A 22,321-nucleotide genomic window follows, 5' to 3' on the forward strand; every position below is an offset into this window, starting at 1 on the left:
ATGTGAAACACGCAACCAACTCATTGGTCAACATTTAATACGTGTGCTGAAAACTATTTTCATTTTCAGACTCTGATCAGCATATTACGGTTACTGGGATTACACAACATTTACCTTAAATGGCCTAAAATTTCATTGCATTTTTGGAGGCAAATAAATGTCACAAAATACTATTTTTGGTGCTGAAATTTACAATTTTCCAGCAGAATATCATCCCATATTTCAAGCAAACCTCAAACAAAGCACCCGCATCACTCACTCAAACAAGTCGTCTCAGTGAAGCAGCACTAGAAAAAAGAGCAGCGGAAATCCGTCCTGCGACAAGGAGGCACATTAAATACACCCTAAGGATTCCTTCGTCGTCATATGACTGAAAAATTGTTGAGTACGATGTTAAACCCCAAGCACTCACTCACTCAAACAAAGCCTTCCAAAATCAATACAACTCTTAGAATCAGGAAAAATTGGCAAGTTAGTCATGGACGAAGTTTTATGTCAATTAGGGTATTTACATTTTTATGACTAAATCTTACGTACAGAAAAAAACCTGTATCTTACTTGCTTTAACACAGGAAATCCGAGTTTACATTGAAGGTTCACACAAAAGATCAAACTGAAACGAAGTTTGTTTACAATAACTTATTTACATCAACATATTAATGTTCATTTTACTTTTCACTTGATAGGCGTTTCATGTTATGCTCCACAATATTTCACTTTACACAATAGTGGTGGCCAAGTTCATGGCTAGAGTAAACCTTTCTTAGCCTACGAGAAACTACCATGCGTCTGCCTTGTCCTGTTACATGACAACCTTCCTGATGCGAGGCATCAGGGCAGCCACTGGCTGATGGTGAATTCATACAAGTCACCTCATTCATGAAAGTCTTCTTGCTTTCAATTTTTATTTATTATTTAATTCGCTGCGTTGCTGATTTTTTTCTTGTCTTCCATTTTCTTTGATATATATTTAAAGTCTTGTTTTTTTGTTTTTTTTCATTCCGTGTTTTACACTGTATTCAAAGAATGAAGAAAACAGAACAGGGCCAACAAAAAAATGTTACAGGGTATAAGACGTAAATTTTTATCGCAGTTGTGCATTTGCAACTGATAGAGTCTCTATCACGAAAGATACGAGATACAGTCATATGGTGACTGGATGAATTTGGAACAGGTTCTGGATGAAAATGGTAAAGGTTCTGGATGAAAATGGTGAAGGGTCTGGATGACTGAATGATAATGGCTTACAGCCACTTTGGCAATATTACAGTCGTATCATGGTGACTGGGTCTGGATGAATTTGGAACAGGTTCTGGATGAATTTGGAACAGGTTCTGGATGAAAATGGTGAAGGGTCTGGATGACTGAATGATAATGGCTTACAGCCACTTTGGCAATATTACAGTCATATCATGGTGACTGGGTCTGGATGAATTTGGAACAGGATGAAAATGAGCCAGGGTGATGAACCAAACGCTGCACCTCATCAAATAATGGACTGTTGCACCTCATCAAATAATGGACTGTTGCACCTCATCAAAAACAAGTACGACTTGTCAACTGGTTGAACACAAGGGTATCCATGGCAACAAGAATTCTTAAATGTTTTACTTTAGGGCATCCGTCACTTTGAAATTCGCCACAATAAAACATGACTGAACAACAACAGCAATAGCAGCAGTCCCACGGATCCATCATCACAGTTTATGGGACATACTGATGTGTCCAGGTATAAACACTGGCATGTTGTTGTTGTTCTGGGGCCCGCTGGAGTATTCCAAGCATGGTGTCCAATCAAAACTTGGCTGTTATCACATGAAGTCAGTCTCTGACAAAGCACTGCTGTCTACATCACTCTCCTCAAAATCAGGCTCTGCCTAAAACACAAACACAAGACCAGATACAGCATGCCGTTTAGCCTTTTGGACACGATACATTTAGAAGAACTAAACTTCTTATGTAAGAAATTAAGTGTTAGAAAAGCAAACAGCATTTATTAAAAATATGTTTTTAAATCTAAAAAGTTTAAAATATATCACTGCATGAAAGGATATCTTGCTCGTGTGATGGTGGTTGCTAGTTTTTTTTATGACAAATGTATAGGACAAACGAAATGAGGGAGAGCCCATGAAAATCTGCTTGTTCATGGCATGCTGCTACATGTTCAGGCCACACTCCTACATGTCCAGGCCAGGCTCCTACATGTTCAGGCCATACTGCTACATGTTCAGGCCATGCTGCTACATGTTCCAGCCAGGCTGCTACATGTTCAGGCCATGCTCCTATGTGTTCAGGCCTTGCTCCTATGTGTTCACGCCACGCTCCTACATGTTCTTGCCATGCTCTTACGTGTTCATGCCATGCTCCTACATGTTCATGCCATGCTCCTATATGTTCATGCCTTGCTCCTACATGTTCATGCCATGCTCCTACATGTTCATGCCATGCTCCTACAAGTTCATGCCATGCTCCTACATGTTCAGGCCACCCTCCTTCATATTCACACCATGCTCCTATGTGTTCACGCCATGCTCCTACATGTTCATGCCATGCTCTTACGTGTTCATGCCATGCTCCTACATGTTCATGACATGCTCCTATATGTTCATGCCATGCTCCTACATGTTCATGCCATGCTCCTACATGTTCATGCCATGCTCCTACAAGTTCATGCCATGCTCCTACATGTTCAGGCCACCCTCCTTCATGTTCACACTATGCTCCTACGTGGTCACGCCACGTTCCTACATGTTCTAGCCAGGCTCCTACATGTTCAGGCCAGGCTCCTACATGTTTACGTAACTATACCCGCCGCCTGCACAAAAGTATCAGTAGCCTACGTTGATTGTAAATCACTAACTTCACCATTGTAGCCTTAACTTACAATCTGCAACATCTTGCATGAAGGGATTGTAAGTAAGATAGTCATAACCGACAGTCAAAAATTACAGTACAGTCTACCCAATGGTAAATATTTACTATCACCAAGTGGCGCATGTGCTGTAAGGAGTATATAGGACCTACTGTGTCACAAAGTTGTACAATTTCTTCTCTCAATATGGGCTGAATAGTACAGTCCACCAAACTCACTTTGTTTACCATCCTCCAACTCCACGTCTATCCCAGGCATTGGCCCTGACTCACACATAACACATAGTTTACCAAACTCACCTCGTTTTCACTGCCATCCACCAACTCCATGTCTATCCTGACTCTGGTTCTGACTCACACATAATACAGAGTTTACCAAACTCACCTCGTTTTCACTGCCATCCACCAACTCCATGTCTATCCTGACTCTCGTCCTGACTCACACATAATACAGAGTCTACCAAACTCATCTCCTTTTCACTGCCATGCACCAACTCCATGTCTATTCTGACTCTGGTTCTTACTCGCACATAATACAGTCTACCAAACTCATCTCCTTTTCACTGCCATGCACCAACTCCATGTCTATCCTGACCCTGGCCCTGACTCGCACATAATACAGAGTCTACCAAACTCATCTTTTCACTTCCATCCACCAACTCCATGTCTATCCTGACTCTGGTCCTGACTCGCACATAATACAGTCTACCAAACTCATCTCCTTTTCACTGCCATCCACCAACTCCATGTCTATCCTGACTCTGGTCCTGACTCACACATAATACAGAGTTTACCAAACTCACCTCGTTTTCACTACCATCCACCAACTCCATGTCTATCCTGACTCTGGTTCTGACTCACACATAATACAGAGTTTACCAAACTCACCTCGTTTTCACTGCCATCCACCAACTCCATGTCTATCCTGACTCTCGTCCTGACTCACACATAATACAGAGTCTACCAAACTCATCTTTTCACTGCCATCCACCAACTCCATGTCTATCCTGACTCTGGTCCTGACTCGCACATAATACAGTCTACCAAACTCATCTCCTTTTCACTGCCATCCACCAACTCCATGTCTATCCTGACTCTGGTCCTGACTCACACATAATACAGAGTTTACCAAACTCACCTCGTTTTCACTACCATCCACCACCTCCATGTCTATCCTGACTCTGGTCCTGACTCACACATAATACAGAGTCTACCAAACTCACCTCGTTTTCACTGCCATCCACCAACTCCATGTCTATCCCGGGCTCTGGTCCTGACTCGCTCTGCTTCTCCACACGCTCCATCCCTTCCCGTGCCTGGGTATTTGTAGGGTCAATCCTGGCAGTTAATACAGGTAACAAACACAAATTAACCACTGATGTACATGTAGTTGAACTACGGATTCCAATACAGCTCGTGAACACTCTGAGGTGGCCGATGCAAAACCATGGGTTATTTCAGCCAGTGCTTCATCCAGAAAATGTAGTTCTCATAAAGTACATGATTATATATACATCAATATCCAAAGTTTGTATTCACTCTGTAATTAAATAACTTGTAATGTACATTTCACCAATCACATTGCCTCAATGTTCAATCTCACGGAGAAGCACCTATGTTTTGAAACCACCAACCATATATTTTTGGCATAACCTATAATAAAGTTAGATAGATTGCAGTTAAATTTGCCATTTGATGTGAGAAAAGGTTAATAACATAGGTCTATATATACACTAACTCATCTCTACTGGGTGTTTTGGTGAAGTGACATACCCAAGTGCGATACTATAGTGATCGAGCGCCTCCTGGTGTTCGTTAGTCCAGGTGAGGAAGTCACCAAGCATCTGATGAAGTCGGCAAGTGCTGTGATGGTACAACTTACCACGCAGTCTGAAACACAGGAGAACAGGTGGGTATTATTTCATTACCCTTGCCAAGGAGAATATGTTTCTACCTGCATTTATTTGTCTGTCTATCAGCAAGTTTATATAAAAGGTTATGCATGGATTGGAATGGAATTTCGTCATTGTTGTACAGATCAGTCCACAAAATTTTGGTCGAGAATTAGAATCTAAGCTCCTTCTAGGTGGTGTTTTACATTGTTGGAATTGCAACTAACTTTACAGCACTGGCTAGGTTGCTTCAAATTTATCGCTTGCCTTCACCCACAAGATACACATGATTATAAGCTCACATTGTAGTTAAAAAGAAAAACACTACGCATCACACTGAGGAAAGTTGTCTGTTGCCTGCCAAAAGATCTTTGGCTTCGGTTCCGTCTACACATCAAAACAAGACTTTTGTCATTAAAGTTAAAAAAATTCTGTAGTATTGCATAAAACACATATCAAATAAATGACAGTAAGATGAAGGCACAATTTCACCTACACTGCTGCTCTGGGTTGTAAACTGAACTGCTCACGGCTCACACTGTACTCCCCATCTACATGCGAAAAACCTTTCAACATTATGCCACAGAGCTGTCAGGGAGAGCCGAGTGCCACAAAGCTGTCAGGGAGAGCCGCGTGCCACAGGACTGTCAGGGAGTGCCACAAAGCTGTCAGGGAGAGCCGCGTGCCACAGGACTGTCAGGGAGAGCCGAGTGCCACAGAGCTGTCAGGGACAGCCGAGTGCCACAGGACTGTCAGGGAGAGCCGAGTGCCACAGAGCTGTCAGGGACAGCCGAGTGCCATAGGACTGTCAGGGAGAGCCGAGTGCCACAGAGCTGTCAGGGACAGCCGAGTGCCACAGAGCTGTCAGGGAGAGCCGAGTAAAACCCTTCAGCTGCATGTATTGTTTGGCAAGGGGGGATAACTCTCTGACATGTCCAGCATTAGATGTGTGTTGAACACTTTTCACTCTTACGATAGCTGCTACCACTTACAGGTTAATGCCCTCCCAGAAATTATGCTCTTTGCCGAGAATCTCTGCCATGATGTACACAGGTTCTAGGTAGTTTGCGTCCAGTTTCATTGCCTTTTCCAGGTATGGCTTGGCCTGTTCACAAATACACTTTCACTTTCAATGTTAGTGAGCTGAAGAGCGATTACACTGACATTCACTAAATACATGTATAGTCAGGATGAGAACAATTAGGAAAGAATTTGCAATTAAATTATATTTGATGAATGAACAAATAAAAAACAGATGCATTTTCAGAGCTGACCATAATTCTTACTTGATACATGTATATTTCGTCACATGTGAATATCTAACATATTAAATCAAAATTAAAGTTCAGAAAATTGCTGTAATATACAATAAAGTGAAAATCTCTATTTCAAATGTTTCAGTATAAAATAAAAGCCAAACAATCAGCTTACCCTGGCTTCCATCGTGGGAACTCTGGCCAATACTGATGCATACAGCTGCAAAAGAAAAAAACACACAACTGTTTGACCAACTGTTTCCGTGTTGACTACCACTAAGCATTAACTTACAGTGAGTTACCTTCGTAACAAACACTACTAGTCTACCAAGAGTTACAATTAACTGTACCAGGCTTAGTCATAATGACCACTGCTTGTCTACCAAGAGTTACAACTAACTGTACCAGGCTTAGTCATAACAACCACTGCTTGTCTACAGAGAGTTACTGTACCAGGCTTAACAAGCATGGCTTATCGTTATGTTGCTGTGAGCCATCATTCACTTTGTCCCAAGACTCAACAGCAAACGCTTGTCATAGCTTGCGGAGAGCAACCATTCATGTATGGGCCACCACTTGTCAGTCACTTACTGTGAGAGAGCGTGCGCTACGTGCCAGGGTTCTAATAGCTTTACTGGCGACTGTGATAGCTTCCTTTAGTGTGCGGCGACTGGAAGTGTAGCAATCTATCAGGCCTGTGGACAGACAAAGCGTATCAGTGGCTTAATGGCAGTACAGGACAACTACTCAACAATACTGTGTAAGGTAATAACAGTACTTAATGACACTCCTGGACAAGAGGTCAAGCGGTCAACATTTATAATCATGCTTGTTACTTAAAGATCTTGGTGCCACGACACAGGATCCTCCCACCATGTGGTCGCTGTGAGTTCAAGTCCAGCTCATATTTCTTCTCCGCTAGTACACAGGAAGTTCAACCAGCAACCTGCAGATGGTCTTGGGGTTGCCTGGTTTCCTCTGACCATAATGCTGGCAGCTGCCGTATTCAAGTAAGTGAAATATTCTCCAGTGCAACATAAAAGAGCTACTCCAGTGTCAAGACCTGTATGTCTTCCAAGCAAAATTGAAATAAATTGATCAGGGTTAAGATTCTGATATGCTATCCTAAATTGTACAAAAAATACACTGTATTACAACCACTGTAGCTAGTTTTCGTGGACAATACGGAAACAATACTTGCCCACTCGATATCACCCAATGCTGACATACAGCCACAAATGATGTTGTGATTTCAAATGTGTATGATTTTTTTTTTTTTTTTTTGATTGGTGTTTTACGCCGTACTCAAGAATATTTCACTTATACGACGGCGGCCAGCATTATGGTGGGTGGAAACCGGGCACAGCCCGAGGGAAACCCATGACCATTCGCAGGTTGCTGCCAGACCTTCCCACTTACGGCCGGAGAGGAAGCCAGCATGAGCTGGACTTGAACTCACAGCGACCGCATTGGTGAGAGGCTCCTGGGTCATTACGCTGCGCTAGCGTGCTAACCGACTGAGCCACGGAGGCCCCTAAATGTGTATGACGTCATTCCAGCATAACTAACTGACTAGATGCTACATCTGCCTGATTCACAGTCACATAAAGAATATTATCACATTTTAGGAAAACTGCAGAAGATTTTGTTTTTGAGGATTCTTCACTTATAGAGGTTAAATGGTGGTATTCATAATAAATCTTTGTGAACCGTGGTTTATTTAATATAACAGTACTATTAACACCTGGTTTGTCATGGAGCTGAAGTAACATTTTAATGACTGGACATGAGGTCATAACATGGGGTCATGGGACAGGATGTCAGATGTACTTAACATCAGGGGAACCCAACCGCACTAATAGACGACATATAGTGGTGAAAGTATTCTCAGCATAAGGGGAAATGTATAGATTATTTCCAGACCACTGTGTCATGATTCAGATTAGGGTCAACGTTTAGGTTAGTGTCCTATTCAAGTTGGTGTCATGATCCAGACTGGTGTCATGATTCAGAATGGAGTCCTATTCAGGTTGGTCATGATTCAGGTTGGTGTCCTATTCAGATTGATGTCCTATTTACGTTGGTGTCCTATTCAGGCTGGTGTCATGATTCAGATTGGCCTCCTATTCAGGTTGGTGACATGATTCAGATTGGTGTCCTTTTCAGGCTGGTGTCATGATTCAGACTGGTGTCATGATTCAGAATGGTCTCGCAATTCAGGTTGGTGCCGAAATTCATCCAGACGGAATGGTCCAGATTGGTGTCATGATTTAAGTTGGTGTCATGATTCAGACTGGTGGTATGATTCAGACTGGTGTCATGATTTAGGTTGGTGGCATGATTCAGAATGGTTTCATGATTTAGGTTTGTGGCTTGATTCAGACTAGTGGCATGATTGAGACTGGTGACATGATATACATTGGTGTCATGATTCAGACTAGTGGCATGATATAGACTGGTGGCATAATTCAGACTAGTGGCATGGTACAGATTGGTGGCATGATTTAGACTGGTGGCATGATTCAGACAGGTGTCATGATTCAGAATGGTGTCATGATTTAGGTTTGTGGCTTGATTCAGACTAGTGGCATGATTTAGACTGGTGACATGATATACATTGGTGTCATGATTCAGACAAGTGGCATGATATAGGTTGGTGGCATGATTCAGACTAGTGTCATGATTCAGACTGGTGTCATGATTCAGACAGGTGTCGTGATATAGGTTGGTGGCATGATTCAGACTAGTGTCATGATTCAGACTGGTGTCATGATTCAGACTAGTGTCATGATTCATGCTGGTGTCATGATTCATGCTGGTGTCATGATTCAGACTGGTGTCATGATTCAGAATGGTGTCGTGATTTAGACTGGTGACATGATATACATTGGTGTCATGATTCAGACAAGTGGCATGATATAGGTTGGTGGCATGATTCAGGCTGGTGGCATGATTCAGACTGGTGTCATAATTTAGGTTGGTGGCATGATTCAAAATGGTTTCATGATTTAGGTTGGTGGCATGATTCAGACTAGTGGCATGATTCAGACAGGTGTCGTGATTCAGACTGGTGTCATGATTCAGACTGGTGTCATGATTCAGACAGGTGGCATGATATAGGTTGGTGCCATGATTCAGACTGGTGTCATGATTCAGACTAGGGGCATGATTCAGACTGGTGTCATGATTCAGGCTGGTGTCATGATTCAGGCTGGTGTCATGATTCAGACTGGTGTCATGATTTAGGTTGGTGTAATGGTTCGTGTACACAGATACTTTTCTTACCAGCATGAGCTTCATATCTATGAGGAGCCAATCGTAATGCCTCACGAAAATGAAGGAGAGCTTCTGGGATTTTCTTAAGCTCTACAAGAGCTGACCCTTTCAGTAACAATGCCTCTATATTCCGACTGTCTTTTGCGTAAGCCTGTAACAAAATCAAAGTTTACTTAGCTTCTTAAGTTTAAACATAATCATGCCGGAGTGGGTTCATATGTCAGAAGAACTTTGGTATGTCCTCGCTTAGCATAAATGGATAGGTAAAGTGCTGAAGAGACAGTCCAGAGGCAGTGTTGTTCCTGACATAACACTCCACTACAGCAGCACTGTAAATATGTCAGCATTTGGATGGATCTGCTAGAAGGATACACAAAAGATCAAAATAAACCAAGCTATGTTAAAAAATAGACAATCGATCCTCTTCACACCAATCTAGATAATCACAACCTCAATGTCCAAAAAAATAGAATGCTAATGTTAGCAGAGACAAGAAGTTCTATAAGATGCCAAGTCAATTTTCTGACATCTTATCTTTTAATATGGGCCATTCACAATTCACTGATTGCCAGTGAAATATTCTTGAGTAGGGTGAAGAAAGACAGATATGATTTCGCTTTCATCACGCGTCGTGCCAGCAGTGCCATCATCATCTGGCTGAAGCTGGGATTCTTGCCTTAAGTGTCATTGTACCTGCACGTTACGTTAAAACTACACTTGGTAGTATTGTATCCAAAGAGCCTGCCCCCAGGAGACAAAAGTTCAATACATAACGTACATAAACATAACGTACTTTAACACTGATTTCAATACACAAGAGGCTAATTCATGTAAATTTTTAGTTTATGGTAATTAATATTCATGAATGAATGAATGAATGCTTAGGGATTTTATGTCGTACTTAACAATTTTTCAGTCATATGATGACGAAGAGTCATTAGGTGCGTGTTCATATAATGTGTCTTCTTGTGGCGGGCCGAGTCTATGCACCCAAAGTGCTGCCGCCACTGACGCAGAAGACACCAGTCATTACACCCCACCCAGTCACATTATACTGACACCGGTCCAACCAGTCATGTTTCCTTGCTCTAACCCCTCAGTGCCGAGTGACAAACGAGGCAGCATCAAGTACCATTTTTGAAGTCTCTGGTATGACCCGACCCAGGTTTGATAACACGTCACCCAATGCACGAGACAATGATGAAATTCCTCTCATGTTACTGTGTTTACCATATGGCAAATTTTCTTCATAAGATAGCACCATTAACATTTACCTTAACAGTGCTGTACACTCAGACATGAGCTGCTTTGGATGCCATCACCAACAATCTAGGTATGACATCAGCCCATGCATGTTCTTCCTACAAGCAAGCTAAAAATGTCATGAATATATCACAAAAAGGCCATGAATTTTTTTTGAAATCTGACAGTGTGGTACATACTCTTTGAGCGAAGTAGACGGCTCTGGTGGCCTTCTTGGTGACCATGCAGAAATAACCAACCACTATCCAGGGCTCTGGTGCAAGTTCTGTCACAGACATCATCTTATTGGATAAACTGAAATCAGACAACCAATCAGAAATACTACCAGCCTCGAATTAGAAAATCTCCTTTGGTCTGCAACTTTCTTCCAGTCATAAAATTTTAGTAGGCACAATAGCAAAAGACCTACAATTTTTAAAGATGACCTCCCAAGTTAGTAGTTCAATTAAATTAAACATTGAGTTCTATTAAACGTTCAGCCCTAAGTGACAAGTTTAGGTATTCAGAAAAACAATCATGAAATACCATGGTAGTAACTGACGCAATTTGGAAACATGAATTTCCAATCAGATATCTACATGTTTATAGCCAGAAATATGTAATTTGTAATTAATACACAAAGGTATTACTTTGTATTAAACTATATGGTGTAAATTTTTAAGAACATGATGACAAAGTAACACCATGTTCTTCAAAATTCTAAACCAGAAATATGTAATTTGTAAGAACACAATGATATTACTTTGTAACAAAACCATATGATGTACACCCACTTTGTTACATTATCACAGTGTACCAGCAAAGCACTTCTGCAGAAGAAACAAATGATAAGCAAAGGTGTTCACTTGTACATTTGTACCATCGCTTGGAAATCACCAGCATGTGTACAACACTGGTATCCAACACTACCCAGACAGAAGGGATGCCAGTTGCATACTGGTCTCACCTTTCCAGTTCTTTTACCCTCTTCTCTCTGGCTAACATGTAAGCGTAAATATCCATGTTTCTCAAATTGTATGGATCCAAGGTGTGGGCCTAAGAACACAAATGAAGATTTCAGGTATATATTGTTGATGTCTCGCCAGCTTGCAATGCAGCATATATAATACTGTCACTTCTTGAATTAGAAATAAATAGAAACAGTGATTACAGATAAATGTAAACGTAATACATGTACGTTAACCAGTTCTGCAGATGGTCGTAGGTTTCCCCCAAGCTCTGCCCCGTTTCCTCCCACCAAATTGCCGTCCGCCATTGTATAAGTGAAATATTTTATCGTAAAACATGTATAATATAAATAAACAAATATCCTAAATGACATAAAATTTCGTCCCTGACTAAACATCTCATTTTTCCAGATTTTGGGAGTTGATTTTAGGATGGTGATATGAGAGGTGTTTGGAAGGTAGAATGATATCCTACTGGGAAAATGTAAAGTTTAGCACCAGAAGTGATGCTCTTTTGCAGTCAAATTTTTTGGTCATTTAGGGTACATGGCACTACTGACAAGCAATAATCAGGGTTCCAAACTGTCAAAGAAAATGTTTTCCACAAACTTTTAAGTACATATGTGCCTATGTATTTTTCATTTTTCGCCATTATTCAGTCATTAGGTAGTTCCAATGTCCCAAAATAAAACATTTCCACAAAATTCAAGCACTCTAAGGATCTCTAAAGATGAATGGCAACCTTGAATAACATCACTGTTATATTACAAAGTACATGCAACTTTCTTTCCAATTTTGGTTTTGAAAATTTGACAATAAAATAAAATTTGACCTTTGTTAACTATTACTATAAATGACATATTGTAGTACTTATTTATTAGATTGATCTTTTTTGATTGGTGTACTCAAGACTATTTCACTTACATGACTATGGCCAGCATTATGATGTGAGGTAATTGGAGTCTGAGAGAAACCCACGACTATCCAAAGGTTGCTGGAAGACCTTCCAATATATGATTGGAGAGGAAGCCAGCATGCATATTGCATTAAAACTAAAACAGAAGCTGACCTTGTCTATAAGTCACGGTATACCGAGAGGAGCAGAAAAGAAACTGCATCTACTTACCCTCTGAAAGACTAGCAAGGCATTTGGGTAATCACCTTGTTTAAAGTGAGCTTCACCAAGGCTACAGAGTAGATTCACATTGTCCTTCATGTAAGGCTGCACCAAATAGAAGCAGTTCATCAATACTGGTAAATACATGCACATGTGTATCTAAAGCCATCCACTGTACCCTGGTTTAAACATGCTCTATATTGCCAAAGTGGTTTTAAGATATAATCATTAACTCATTTAAATAATTATTATTAGCGACAGATTCATAAATATGTACTAGCACTTCTATGAATAGCATGAAAGATTCTACCACTATCCTATCTTTTCACTTACTTACACTTTCAAGACTCAGCGTAAGTGTAATATCTACATGTATAAACTACCTATATAATACACGTAATTGCAAAACAAGGTAATTATTTGGAAGTGACAGATTTACAAATCACTACAATATCACAAATTCTGAAATGACTGCCCTCGGGAATCACAAAGCGATTTTAGACTTAAATCAAAGTTTCAGGCCGTAAACTTGGTATGTTTTGTCCTATTATTTTTGCTGAAATTTGTTTTACAACAACTTATATTTTGATCTTGTCAAATAACAAAGTCTGAAGTGATTTGAAATTTTGACTGAAATTTAAAATCGCTTCATGATCCCAGGACCTGAAGACACTTCATCAAATTGTAATACACACCATTTACTTGTAAGTAATAATTTGCCAATGCTGAAACTGTTTAACAACACAATTATTGAGAAAAAGCCTGAACATGTAATCAAAATTCTAACTACCTTCTGCATGATACATATGCATGGCTTTCATTGGCACACAAGGACACTAAAGTCAAGGCTGTAGGTAAATACACTACAGCAGCTCAACATGGTCAGTGCGGTATCACACTCACTGAGTGAGTCAGAAATCCACAAACAAAACTTACCTTGGCATCAAGGGATTTAAAAGATGTGATAGCTAAGGGGAAATCTTGTGCTGCGAGAAATGAGTGACCCTTAATCCATAGTGACAGCCTGTGAGAACAAAGAAAGAATTCGCAGTAGCACTTCATTATTTCAGTGGATCCCAATGCTGATATGTGCTGCTTCACTGCTACATCATCCATGACACTCCAACCCACTGACACTGACTTATGCTGAGACGACAAATGTCTGTTTCCTTATGATGAGTGTCAAACCGGGAGAGACTGTCTGGCACTTTCAAAACCCTAAGACATGGCACATGTAGGAAATGAAACAAACTATCAAGCTTTATACAAGATGGATGGTCTAACCTCACTATCACAATGGCACTGAACATTTCATGGACTGACTGACTTTGGTGAGTTCTTTTTAATATAATCTGAGAACATGAACATTTAAATGGTAAAGACCTTAAAATGTGAGAGCACTTCTACTTGGAACACATATTCTTATCCCTAAATATTCAGCCCCAGCCTTGTAAAGGACAGCATTAACCTGGATTTATTTACTTTCTTATTTGATTAGAATTTTATCAAATTTTGTACTCAACAATATTTAACTCAGACGACAGCGACCAGCATCACGGTCAGAGGAAACTGCATTCAGAGAAACCCTGTGGCCTTCCCACAGGGAGAAACCCTGTGGCCTTCCCACAGGGAGAAAACCTGCATGAGCTGGACTTTAACTCCACTGTTATGACCCCACTGTGCTCTGTGCTAGCATGATGATCGTCAGGTTAGGCATTAACTATAAATGTCACAGTATAGTTCTAACAGATTGATCTAACATACATAACTTATCGTCTGTATTTTAGTGACATATTTTCTGACAACAAACTAAACTGCCATTGTCTCTACTGTTCAGTCAGGAGATATTTCAACTTCTGAGTCAAGTGCAGTGGATTGGAAAATCCATTAACCTCACGGCTGATCCGTAAGTGAACAACGGTACACGTGTAAGTCACACACCAAACAATTAAATAAATAAATAAATAAATAAATAAATACACTAACCACTCTGTTTGGACTCCATGTCCAATACCAGGCATCACCAAGGCAACGACCTCTGGACCTTTCACCCCGAGACAGATCAGGCCAGTAATGGCCTCCAGGGCCAATGGGCATTCCCTGAAACAAGGAAAACATGGTTTGTACAACCTGACAAACTGGACAGAGCTTTATACCAAGTAGAGACAATTAACACATAAAAACATAGGTATCATCACTTCATTTAAATATGTGTTTAATACACAGATTGTTTGGCTGTCAACATGAGGACCCTGGAGTAAACTCTAGTTGTTTATCTTATTTATACATTCCTGTCAAAATTCTCAACTTCACGACTGTCTCACCTGTGACAATGACTGGAAAAAAAAAGTTCAACAAAACTGACAGATGGGAACAGAGACTGCCACTTGACAATGACAATTATTTACCCAAAATGACCTAAAATTTCACCCGAGAATAAGTCCTCATTTTTCCTGATTCTGGGAGCTCTATTGCCTTTAGAAAGGTGCTTTGAGTGGTGTTTGGAAGGTAAGATCATATCCTGCAGGGAAAATGTATGTTTTAGCACCGGAGGCATTTATTTGCCTCCACTAATGCTCTTTTGTGGTTGAATTTTTGGGTCATTTAGGATATTTGCATATTTGATTAAGGTTTTACGCCATATTCAAGAATATTTCACTTATACGGACAGTGGCAAGCATAATGGTGGGAGGAAACCTGGCTCTACCCACAACCATCCGCAGGATACTGGTAGACCTTCCACGCATGTCTGGAGAGGAAGCCAGCATGAACTGGACTTGAACTCACATCAATCACATTGGTGAGAGGTTTCTGGGTCATTTTGCTGCACCGAAACGCTAAACACTAGGACAATGGCATCCATGCACTATTAACTAGGATGGCATGGACAGTCTTAGACAAGACAGAGATAACAAAACGCCTGGTGACATTTCACATCACATCATAATCATGTAAATATATCCAATTTCATATTGTGATGATTTAAACTATATTATTTACTGAGATTCTAACTGCTTGCACAGATTTTCCACTCACCTGAGCACCTCCTTGTAGCAGGTGATGGCAGACCTATCCATACCTGTCCTGTGATATAAACGTGCCAGCGACATGTTGATCTTAGCACTCCTCTGTTTGGTCGTCACACTCTCCAACTGTATGAGCAGACAAACACTGAGTTATTGCTAAAACACACTATCAAAATCATGGACAAAAAAAGTAAAAAAAAAAACAAACAAACAAACAAAAAAAAACAACAACAACAACACAAGAGACAAGACGTATATAAACAGTACTTGTACATTCCTTAATATTTATAATTACAGGTCAAGCAATGCAAATTTGTCTGAAAAAATAATTGTACTTTCCACGACAAACAAAAGGCATAAATTTTAATTTTGGTGGTTTAATTTTATTCATCCCAACAAGCCTTAAAACACTTTTCTAAGAATAGAACTTTCAGAATCAGGCAAATGGACTTTAAGGACAAGACAGCTTCTGGCTAAATGAACAAGACAGCATCTTGCTAAAACATTTTCAATGGAAAGCAGGATACTCAAACTTTCTAAACAGTATCACACTTCATTGTTTTATTGAGATTTCACCGAATAACATGTAAAACAAAAAAGACAATACTGCACAAATGGCTGTTGTGAGTCAAGGCAGCCATCTTGAGAATTTTATCCAATCAAACATGTTGCTATTAGATTGTGTGGCCTAAGCTGTGATGTAGCATTTACCCACTCACTCAATGAAGTGGCACGATAACACAGAGCTACTGCATAAGACATCCTTTTGAGATCGTAAACGATGATTTAGTTATGTGTAGCCGAAGGGCCATTTCACAAAGTGTTTGGGGCAGATTTGTATCATTTACGGACCACCATGGCTTGTAAATCAGTTGACTGTAAATCAGCTGATTTGCACGGCCTGTAATATTCAACGACAGTATCACAACTGATGTCAGCCAGCAGCATACCATCGGGCCAAACTGCATTCATCTCCCCAAATACATTTTTTGTCATTCATTTTAACGTTTAGACAGCAGTTTCTAAATTATAAGTCAGTGCAAAATCCATTAGGGGATCCAAAGGCTTATAGGAATGAGAAGACCGCATCTCATCACACAACGCTTAAAATTAATTAAATCTCATGGCATACATATTTTTCAATGAATTTATTACAGCTGAAGAATTTAAATTTTGCTCCGTCTTTCTTGCATACAAGAGATGATTTTTCTGTTTTCGTTTATAAAATACAGTAAAATTATTGAAATGCCTTGTGCAAGCCGAGGTGCTTTCCCTGATGTCAACGATAACTAGGTCAGCACTGCTCTCATCTTAGAAGCCACTGCTACAAAACTGAAGCATAAAATCCAGCAACAGTCGATGCTTAGATCAGCCTCAGTGGTGCTTAGATTTATTTCCATTTGTTTCAGAATTGAGCATTAATCTAGTACAACAGTTCTATTGTCATTTTGTAAACATTTAACAGGGGTCAAAATCACAAGCAAAATCACAAGAACTCTCTGGAGACTACGACCTAAACCAGGAATACCCCGGCCGGGCATCTGCAGCTAGGTTATTCAAACAGGGTCGCTGGAGTTTGTGGTAAATGATATAATAGGCCTACTGTATCAACAGTTCAAGCAGTGGAAGAAATATTCTTTCAGTGTGTCCAATTTCTGAGACAATTATATTTATCACCTGGGCCTTCATCACCAAGTCCACAACTTTTACATGTCGTAGGCTACTGCTTAAACTATTATACGGGAAATATCTTCGAAGTTTGAGACAGTAAACTTGACATCACCATTCTCCCAATAATGGGGACGTGTTGAAGTTGTGTCAAGATGAAGTCTTACTTAACTTTTACTGGGTTGAAAAAAATCTGAAAAAATATTTAATGCCCATTTAAGATACTTTGAAGGGTATTCTTTCAGTGGACGTAAACATTAGTCAGCTGCTGCCTTTCACTTTAGCAGGCATGGTCCCAAATTTAGCTCAAATATCTACCCTAAAAATTTTGCCCATGACTGTTGTTCATTTTTCCAGATTCTGGGAGTTCTATTACTTTTAGAAAGGTGCTTTGAAATGTGTTTGTAAGGTAGGATGATATCCTGCTTAAAAAATGTAAATTTTAGTACCAGAAGTAATATCTCATGACATTTATTTACCTCGAAAAAATGCTGTTTTGTACTCAGACTTTTAGGTCATTTATGGTAAGTGTACTTTTTGACTGACTCTTCAGACCAATTCAAGATTGATATTATTTATTACATAAATGATTAACATAATAAGTTACAGGTGACCTTGAATAGTGCCAATCATAGCATCCCTGTGTAATGTGCACACCCTCATATGTCAACTGAACTACCATCCCATACAAACCAAAGCAGTGGGCATCACCACTAAATGACATAAAATTTCGCCCAACAAAGTGCACATTTGGAGAGAAATACACCTCATCAGATATTACTTTTGGAGCTGAAACTTACATATTCCACGCAGGATAACATCTTACCTTCCGAATAAATCTAAGAACATGTTTCTAAATAAATGAAACTCTCAGAATCAGGAAATGTGAGCAGCTTACATGTATCATAGACAAAGTTTTAGGTCATTTAGGGTACTTGTATTTAGGGGGAAACATTTTTAGGGTACTTGTATTTAGGGGAAACATTTTTAGGGTACTTGTATTTAGGGGAGAATGTTTTAGGGAGCTCATATTTAGGGGAAACATTTTTAGGGTACTTGTATTTAGGGGAAAACTTTTTAGGGTACTTGTATTTAGGGGAAACTTACCACATTTAATGCTTCTTGTAACTGACCAAGTGAATAGTGACACTGATGGATTTTATACTTCACGTCCACATCTGAAACCAAGTCCTGAAACACACAATGATGACAATCACCTTGATCATGGTGGAACCGAAATGGCTACATATCATACAGCCACGGAAAAAGTAAAGCCTTAAAATTCAACAAGGAAATGAAATGTTCATCAGTAAATATGTTTGTATAAAGAAATCCAAATCTCTATTTATTTTTCTTCACTTGTTTGGTGCTTGAAGATCATGCAGCCAGGCATAGCCTTACTTACAAGATGGGATGACTTTCCCTTAGTCTTGTTGATGGCTTTTTTAAGTGAGAGTGCCTTTCTGTAGATGTCCTGGTTGAAGAAGAACAAAAGAGATACGAATGAACACAGAGTACAGTAAATGGCTTGAGATTTCACCAACAAAAGTGCAATTTTAGAAGCAAACAAATGTCACAAAAAATTATATCTGGTGCTAAAACAATGTTTCAGCAGAATATCATCCCATGTTCCAAGCAAACTTCAAAACATCTTTCTAAACTCAACAGAACTCTAAGAAACAGGACAAATGATCAGTCAGTCATGGACAAAATTTATGGTCATTTAAGATACATAATATGAAACCAAGAGTAAAAAAGATGAACACAGAGTACAGAAGATGAACACAGAGTACAGAAGATGAACACAGAGTACAGAAGATGAACACAGAGTACTGAAGATGAACGGAGCACATAAATATTCAATGTTGTACATCGTCAAAACATGAAGATGTACAAGTGGGGTAAATTGCAAAAATCATATACATGTATATTAAATTAAAACGATAAGACAAGAAATAAAGTAACCATAATGAAACATGCTTATGTAACTGTAACACTGTAAATAAACTTTTAATCCTGAATTCTTACACAGCCATTACATATGTCATACTACAGAAACCGGAAACTTCTTATTCCTGCTAGTTCATACCTGACACTATTGCTGAAAATTTCTGACCACAGAGGACAACTGAGCACAAATTAGAGAAGTTATGTATTAAGAGATATAAAATATGCCTCAAATACGAAAAAAAAAAAAAAAAAAAAAAGGAAACTAGAGCCCAAGAGCTGGGAAATAGGTCTATTACGCTTCCTCTAGAATTATTTTTCTTGTAACTAATGACCCATTGTCTTCTAGTACAATTCATTGGTCTTCTCTATCCACCAAGGGCCTATCAGTTATTCTGTTTGTAACAGAGAACCCGGCCCCACCTCATGACTTGACTCTGAAGAGAATGCATTGCACTAGAACATCATATTATAATATACTGTAAGATTGTAGATATTTTCCTAAAATTTCATTTGCAACTAAAGTCGTTTTCTATTTGTTCGGCTAGTGTGAGCATGAAATTCTTCATTATTTGTACCACTGCCATGTGCGCCCTCTGGTGTCAGAACCAGGAATAACTGGTATCACGCGATAAGTGTCATTAATGTACCAAGTATGATATACAATATATAATTTATAGAAATAATGCCATGTCCCCGTAGAATAGCTAACCGCTGAACGTATCCAGGGAACTCCGGTCTAAGTTATTTTACTTTTTATCTTCACCATTTTGGTGACGAACAAAGTGTTCGATTTCTTTAAGGTAGGCCTAAATATTATTAGGAGCTGTTAAATGCATAAACACAGGCTACCTTACATGTTGTAAGTCTTTTTGCTGCATGCGCTATCACAGGCAATCAAGGTACCGACTGGTATGTGACTATAATAGCAATCCTCAAAATAGCGCAAGTGCATTCGATAACCTTTTTTGACACAAAACTAAATGAATAATAAATGAAAGCCAAACATAATTAAAATTTTCATTCAATGCATAATCATAACATATAACTGCCAATGAAGAAAACATCATGAAAGGAAGCTTATATTTGATCATAACACATGGTCTACTTTGTTAAACGCACTGATACGCTGTACTTGGGTGAAAGTACTTCCGGCAATTTCGTCACAATTTTTCATGCCTCTATCATGGGCACTGGGGATTGCTACCAATATACCCATAAAAAAAATGGCATAAGTATGTACAATTCCCTTAAAACCATAATCTGAATTAAGAATTCTAGAGGAGATACATGTGCGAGTAGAAATGATTTCAACCAGAGAGTAAAAGAGTCAATGTATATAGCTAAACACAAGCCAAACACAAGCCTTCTCTGAACAACATGTTCTCCTCAGTGACATTATTTTTATTCAATGCTTAGAAATAATTGTATGCACCTAATATGGCTTCAAGTTTCTGTTTTTTTTTTTTCTTTCCATACAATATACATGAAGCTGACCAATGTGAATTTTTATTCTTTTTCTGTACACACCCTTGTTTTTCTTATGTATTCTGAATTGTAAGCCCTGTGTTATTGTTTCACTCAGGTAACAATAGCTCAGTTACATGCTTTTATGTGTTTTTCTTTGTCATTTCCAAGCTGTATACATTACCATGTCATATTACTGTCACTGTACGGTTTGCCACTACATCTGACGATGGGAGAAATCTCTTCTGTAAAAGCTTGTGAATAAGTCATTATGTACAAAGTGTTTTTTGTCATTTTGTTCATCACTAGAATTCATACTTCCTGTTCATTGTCCTCTAATACTGCTAAACACTATTGTTGGGGAAAGATGAAAACCACATATGCAAACGCCCTGTACCCACCTCTGCTTTCTTGAACTCCTCAGTCTGGTAGAGTGAATCTCCATAGAACACCATCATCTGGTACTTCTGTGTCATGCTAAAAACATCCGCATTCTGTTCTGACAGGGACAGCACCATAGAACACTGAGGGAAATCCAACAACAGCAGTATAATCGTGATATTTAATGTATTAAGGTGTTTACTGGGGCCAGAAATTGAATAGACCCTTACAATAACTCTTAACACCCTCACAATACATGTTTCCTTTAGTCATGTTAGTTGCCTTTTTCAGGAAGATTAGAAGGTATCAAGTCTTCTTGTCCATTCACTGCCAATGTGACTACTGGCTTATTAAAGAGTTCTGAGGATGATCCTCATTGTCGTTGGTTCCCCCACATGTTATGCCCGATTTGCTCAAACCATAATGCTGGCCGCCTTTAAATAAGTGAAATATTCTTTTGTACAGTGTAAAGCACCACTCAAATAAATGAATAAATATTAAAGAGTTTGTTGCATGAAGACTGGGGATGACAAAGCCAGATCTGTCTTTTGCTTTTAAACTATTCATTCAATGAAAAGACAACAAATAATATGATACAAGGTATTTCGAAAGATGGCTTGGCTGCTCTGTAAACCAACTGTTAACCTGGAATTTGTACAATTTTAGAAAAAAAAAACAGAAGCCCGACACAGCATCACTCTATGGTGTAAGTTTTCCACTGATGTTGCCGCCAATTATCAGATTGTCAAATATTCCAACAGTCGCATCTTAATTTACTTGAACTAAAGATTAACTCATTTTACCAAGGAAAACTCATTTTACCAAGGCTAGGGTGGCGACTCCGTAAAATCGTAAGCGCCATTAGCTTAGTGTCACTTTTGTTGTTGTTGTGCAACTGAGCGCAGACTTTAGTGAGATAGACTGAGAGGCTGTCGCAGAAATTCGCTGGCGTTGATTTTCTTACCATGGTTTTGAGGTCATGGTAAAGCTCCTGCTCGTGAAGAAGCCTCACGTGATCAAATAGATTTGCCATCTTTCGAAGACAGCAGGTGACAAAACAAATGCACTGATTTTAACTATGTAATTTTTTAAAAACTGAACAGTTTCGCCTGGCGCCGTTTTCCGTTTTCACTCCAGCTTTGACCGGATGTACTCGCCACAAACGTTTGTTGGCGCGCGTACTACAACAACAACTCCACCACGTGAACCG

General features: G+C 39.3%; 1 protein-coding gene across 1 annotated transcript; it reads right to left on the bottom strand.

Moving 5' to 3' along the window:
* Positions 1-1,335: 1,335 nt before the first annotated feature.
* Positions 1,336-22,236, bottom strand: LOC135477078 (anaphase-promoting complex subunit 7-like). The gene is made up of 17 exons (XM_064757232.1): positions 22,076-22,236; positions 21,132-21,254; positions 18,722-18,790; positions 18,424-18,507; positions 15,659-15,774; positions 14,609-14,722; positions 13,559-13,646; positions 12,632-12,727; positions 11,505-11,593; positions 10,738-10,852; positions 9,305-9,446; positions 6,611-6,714; positions 6,195-6,239; positions 5,756-5,868; positions 4,645-4,761; positions 4,095-4,209; positions 1,336-1,877 (listed from the first exon to the last, which is right to left on the bottom strand). The coding sequence occupies exons 1-17, from the start codon at positions 22,142-22,144 to the stop codon at positions 1,812-1,814; spliced, it is 1,665 nt and encodes a 554-aa protein (XP_064613302.1). The 5' UTR covers positions 22,145-22,236; the 3' UTR covers positions 1,336-1,811.
* Between the last annotated feature and the right edge of the window lie 85 nt (positions 22,237-22,321).

Source organism: Liolophura sinensis, chromosome 10, assembly GCF_032854445.1.
Source record: "Liolophura sinensis isolate JHLJ2023 chromosome 10, CUHK_Ljap_v2, whole genome shotgun sequence".
Classification (NCBI taxonomy): domain Eukaryota; kingdom Metazoa; phylum Mollusca; class Polyplacophora; order Chitonida; family Chitonidae; genus Liolophura; species Liolophura sinensis.

Coding starts and splice junctions, on each gene's coding strand:
- LOC135477078 (XM_064757232.1), bottom strand. CDS start 22,144: ATGGCAAATCTATTTGATCACGTGAGGCTTCTTCACGAGCAGGAGCTT. Junction 21,255..22,075: donor ACCATGACCTCAAAACCATG/GTAAGAAAATCA, acceptor GATTTCCCTCAG/TGTTCTATGGTGCTGTCCCT. Junction 18,791..21,131: donor AGGAGTTCAAGAAAGCAGAG/GTGGGTACAGGG, acceptor TTCTTCAACCAG/GACATCTACAGAAAGGCACT.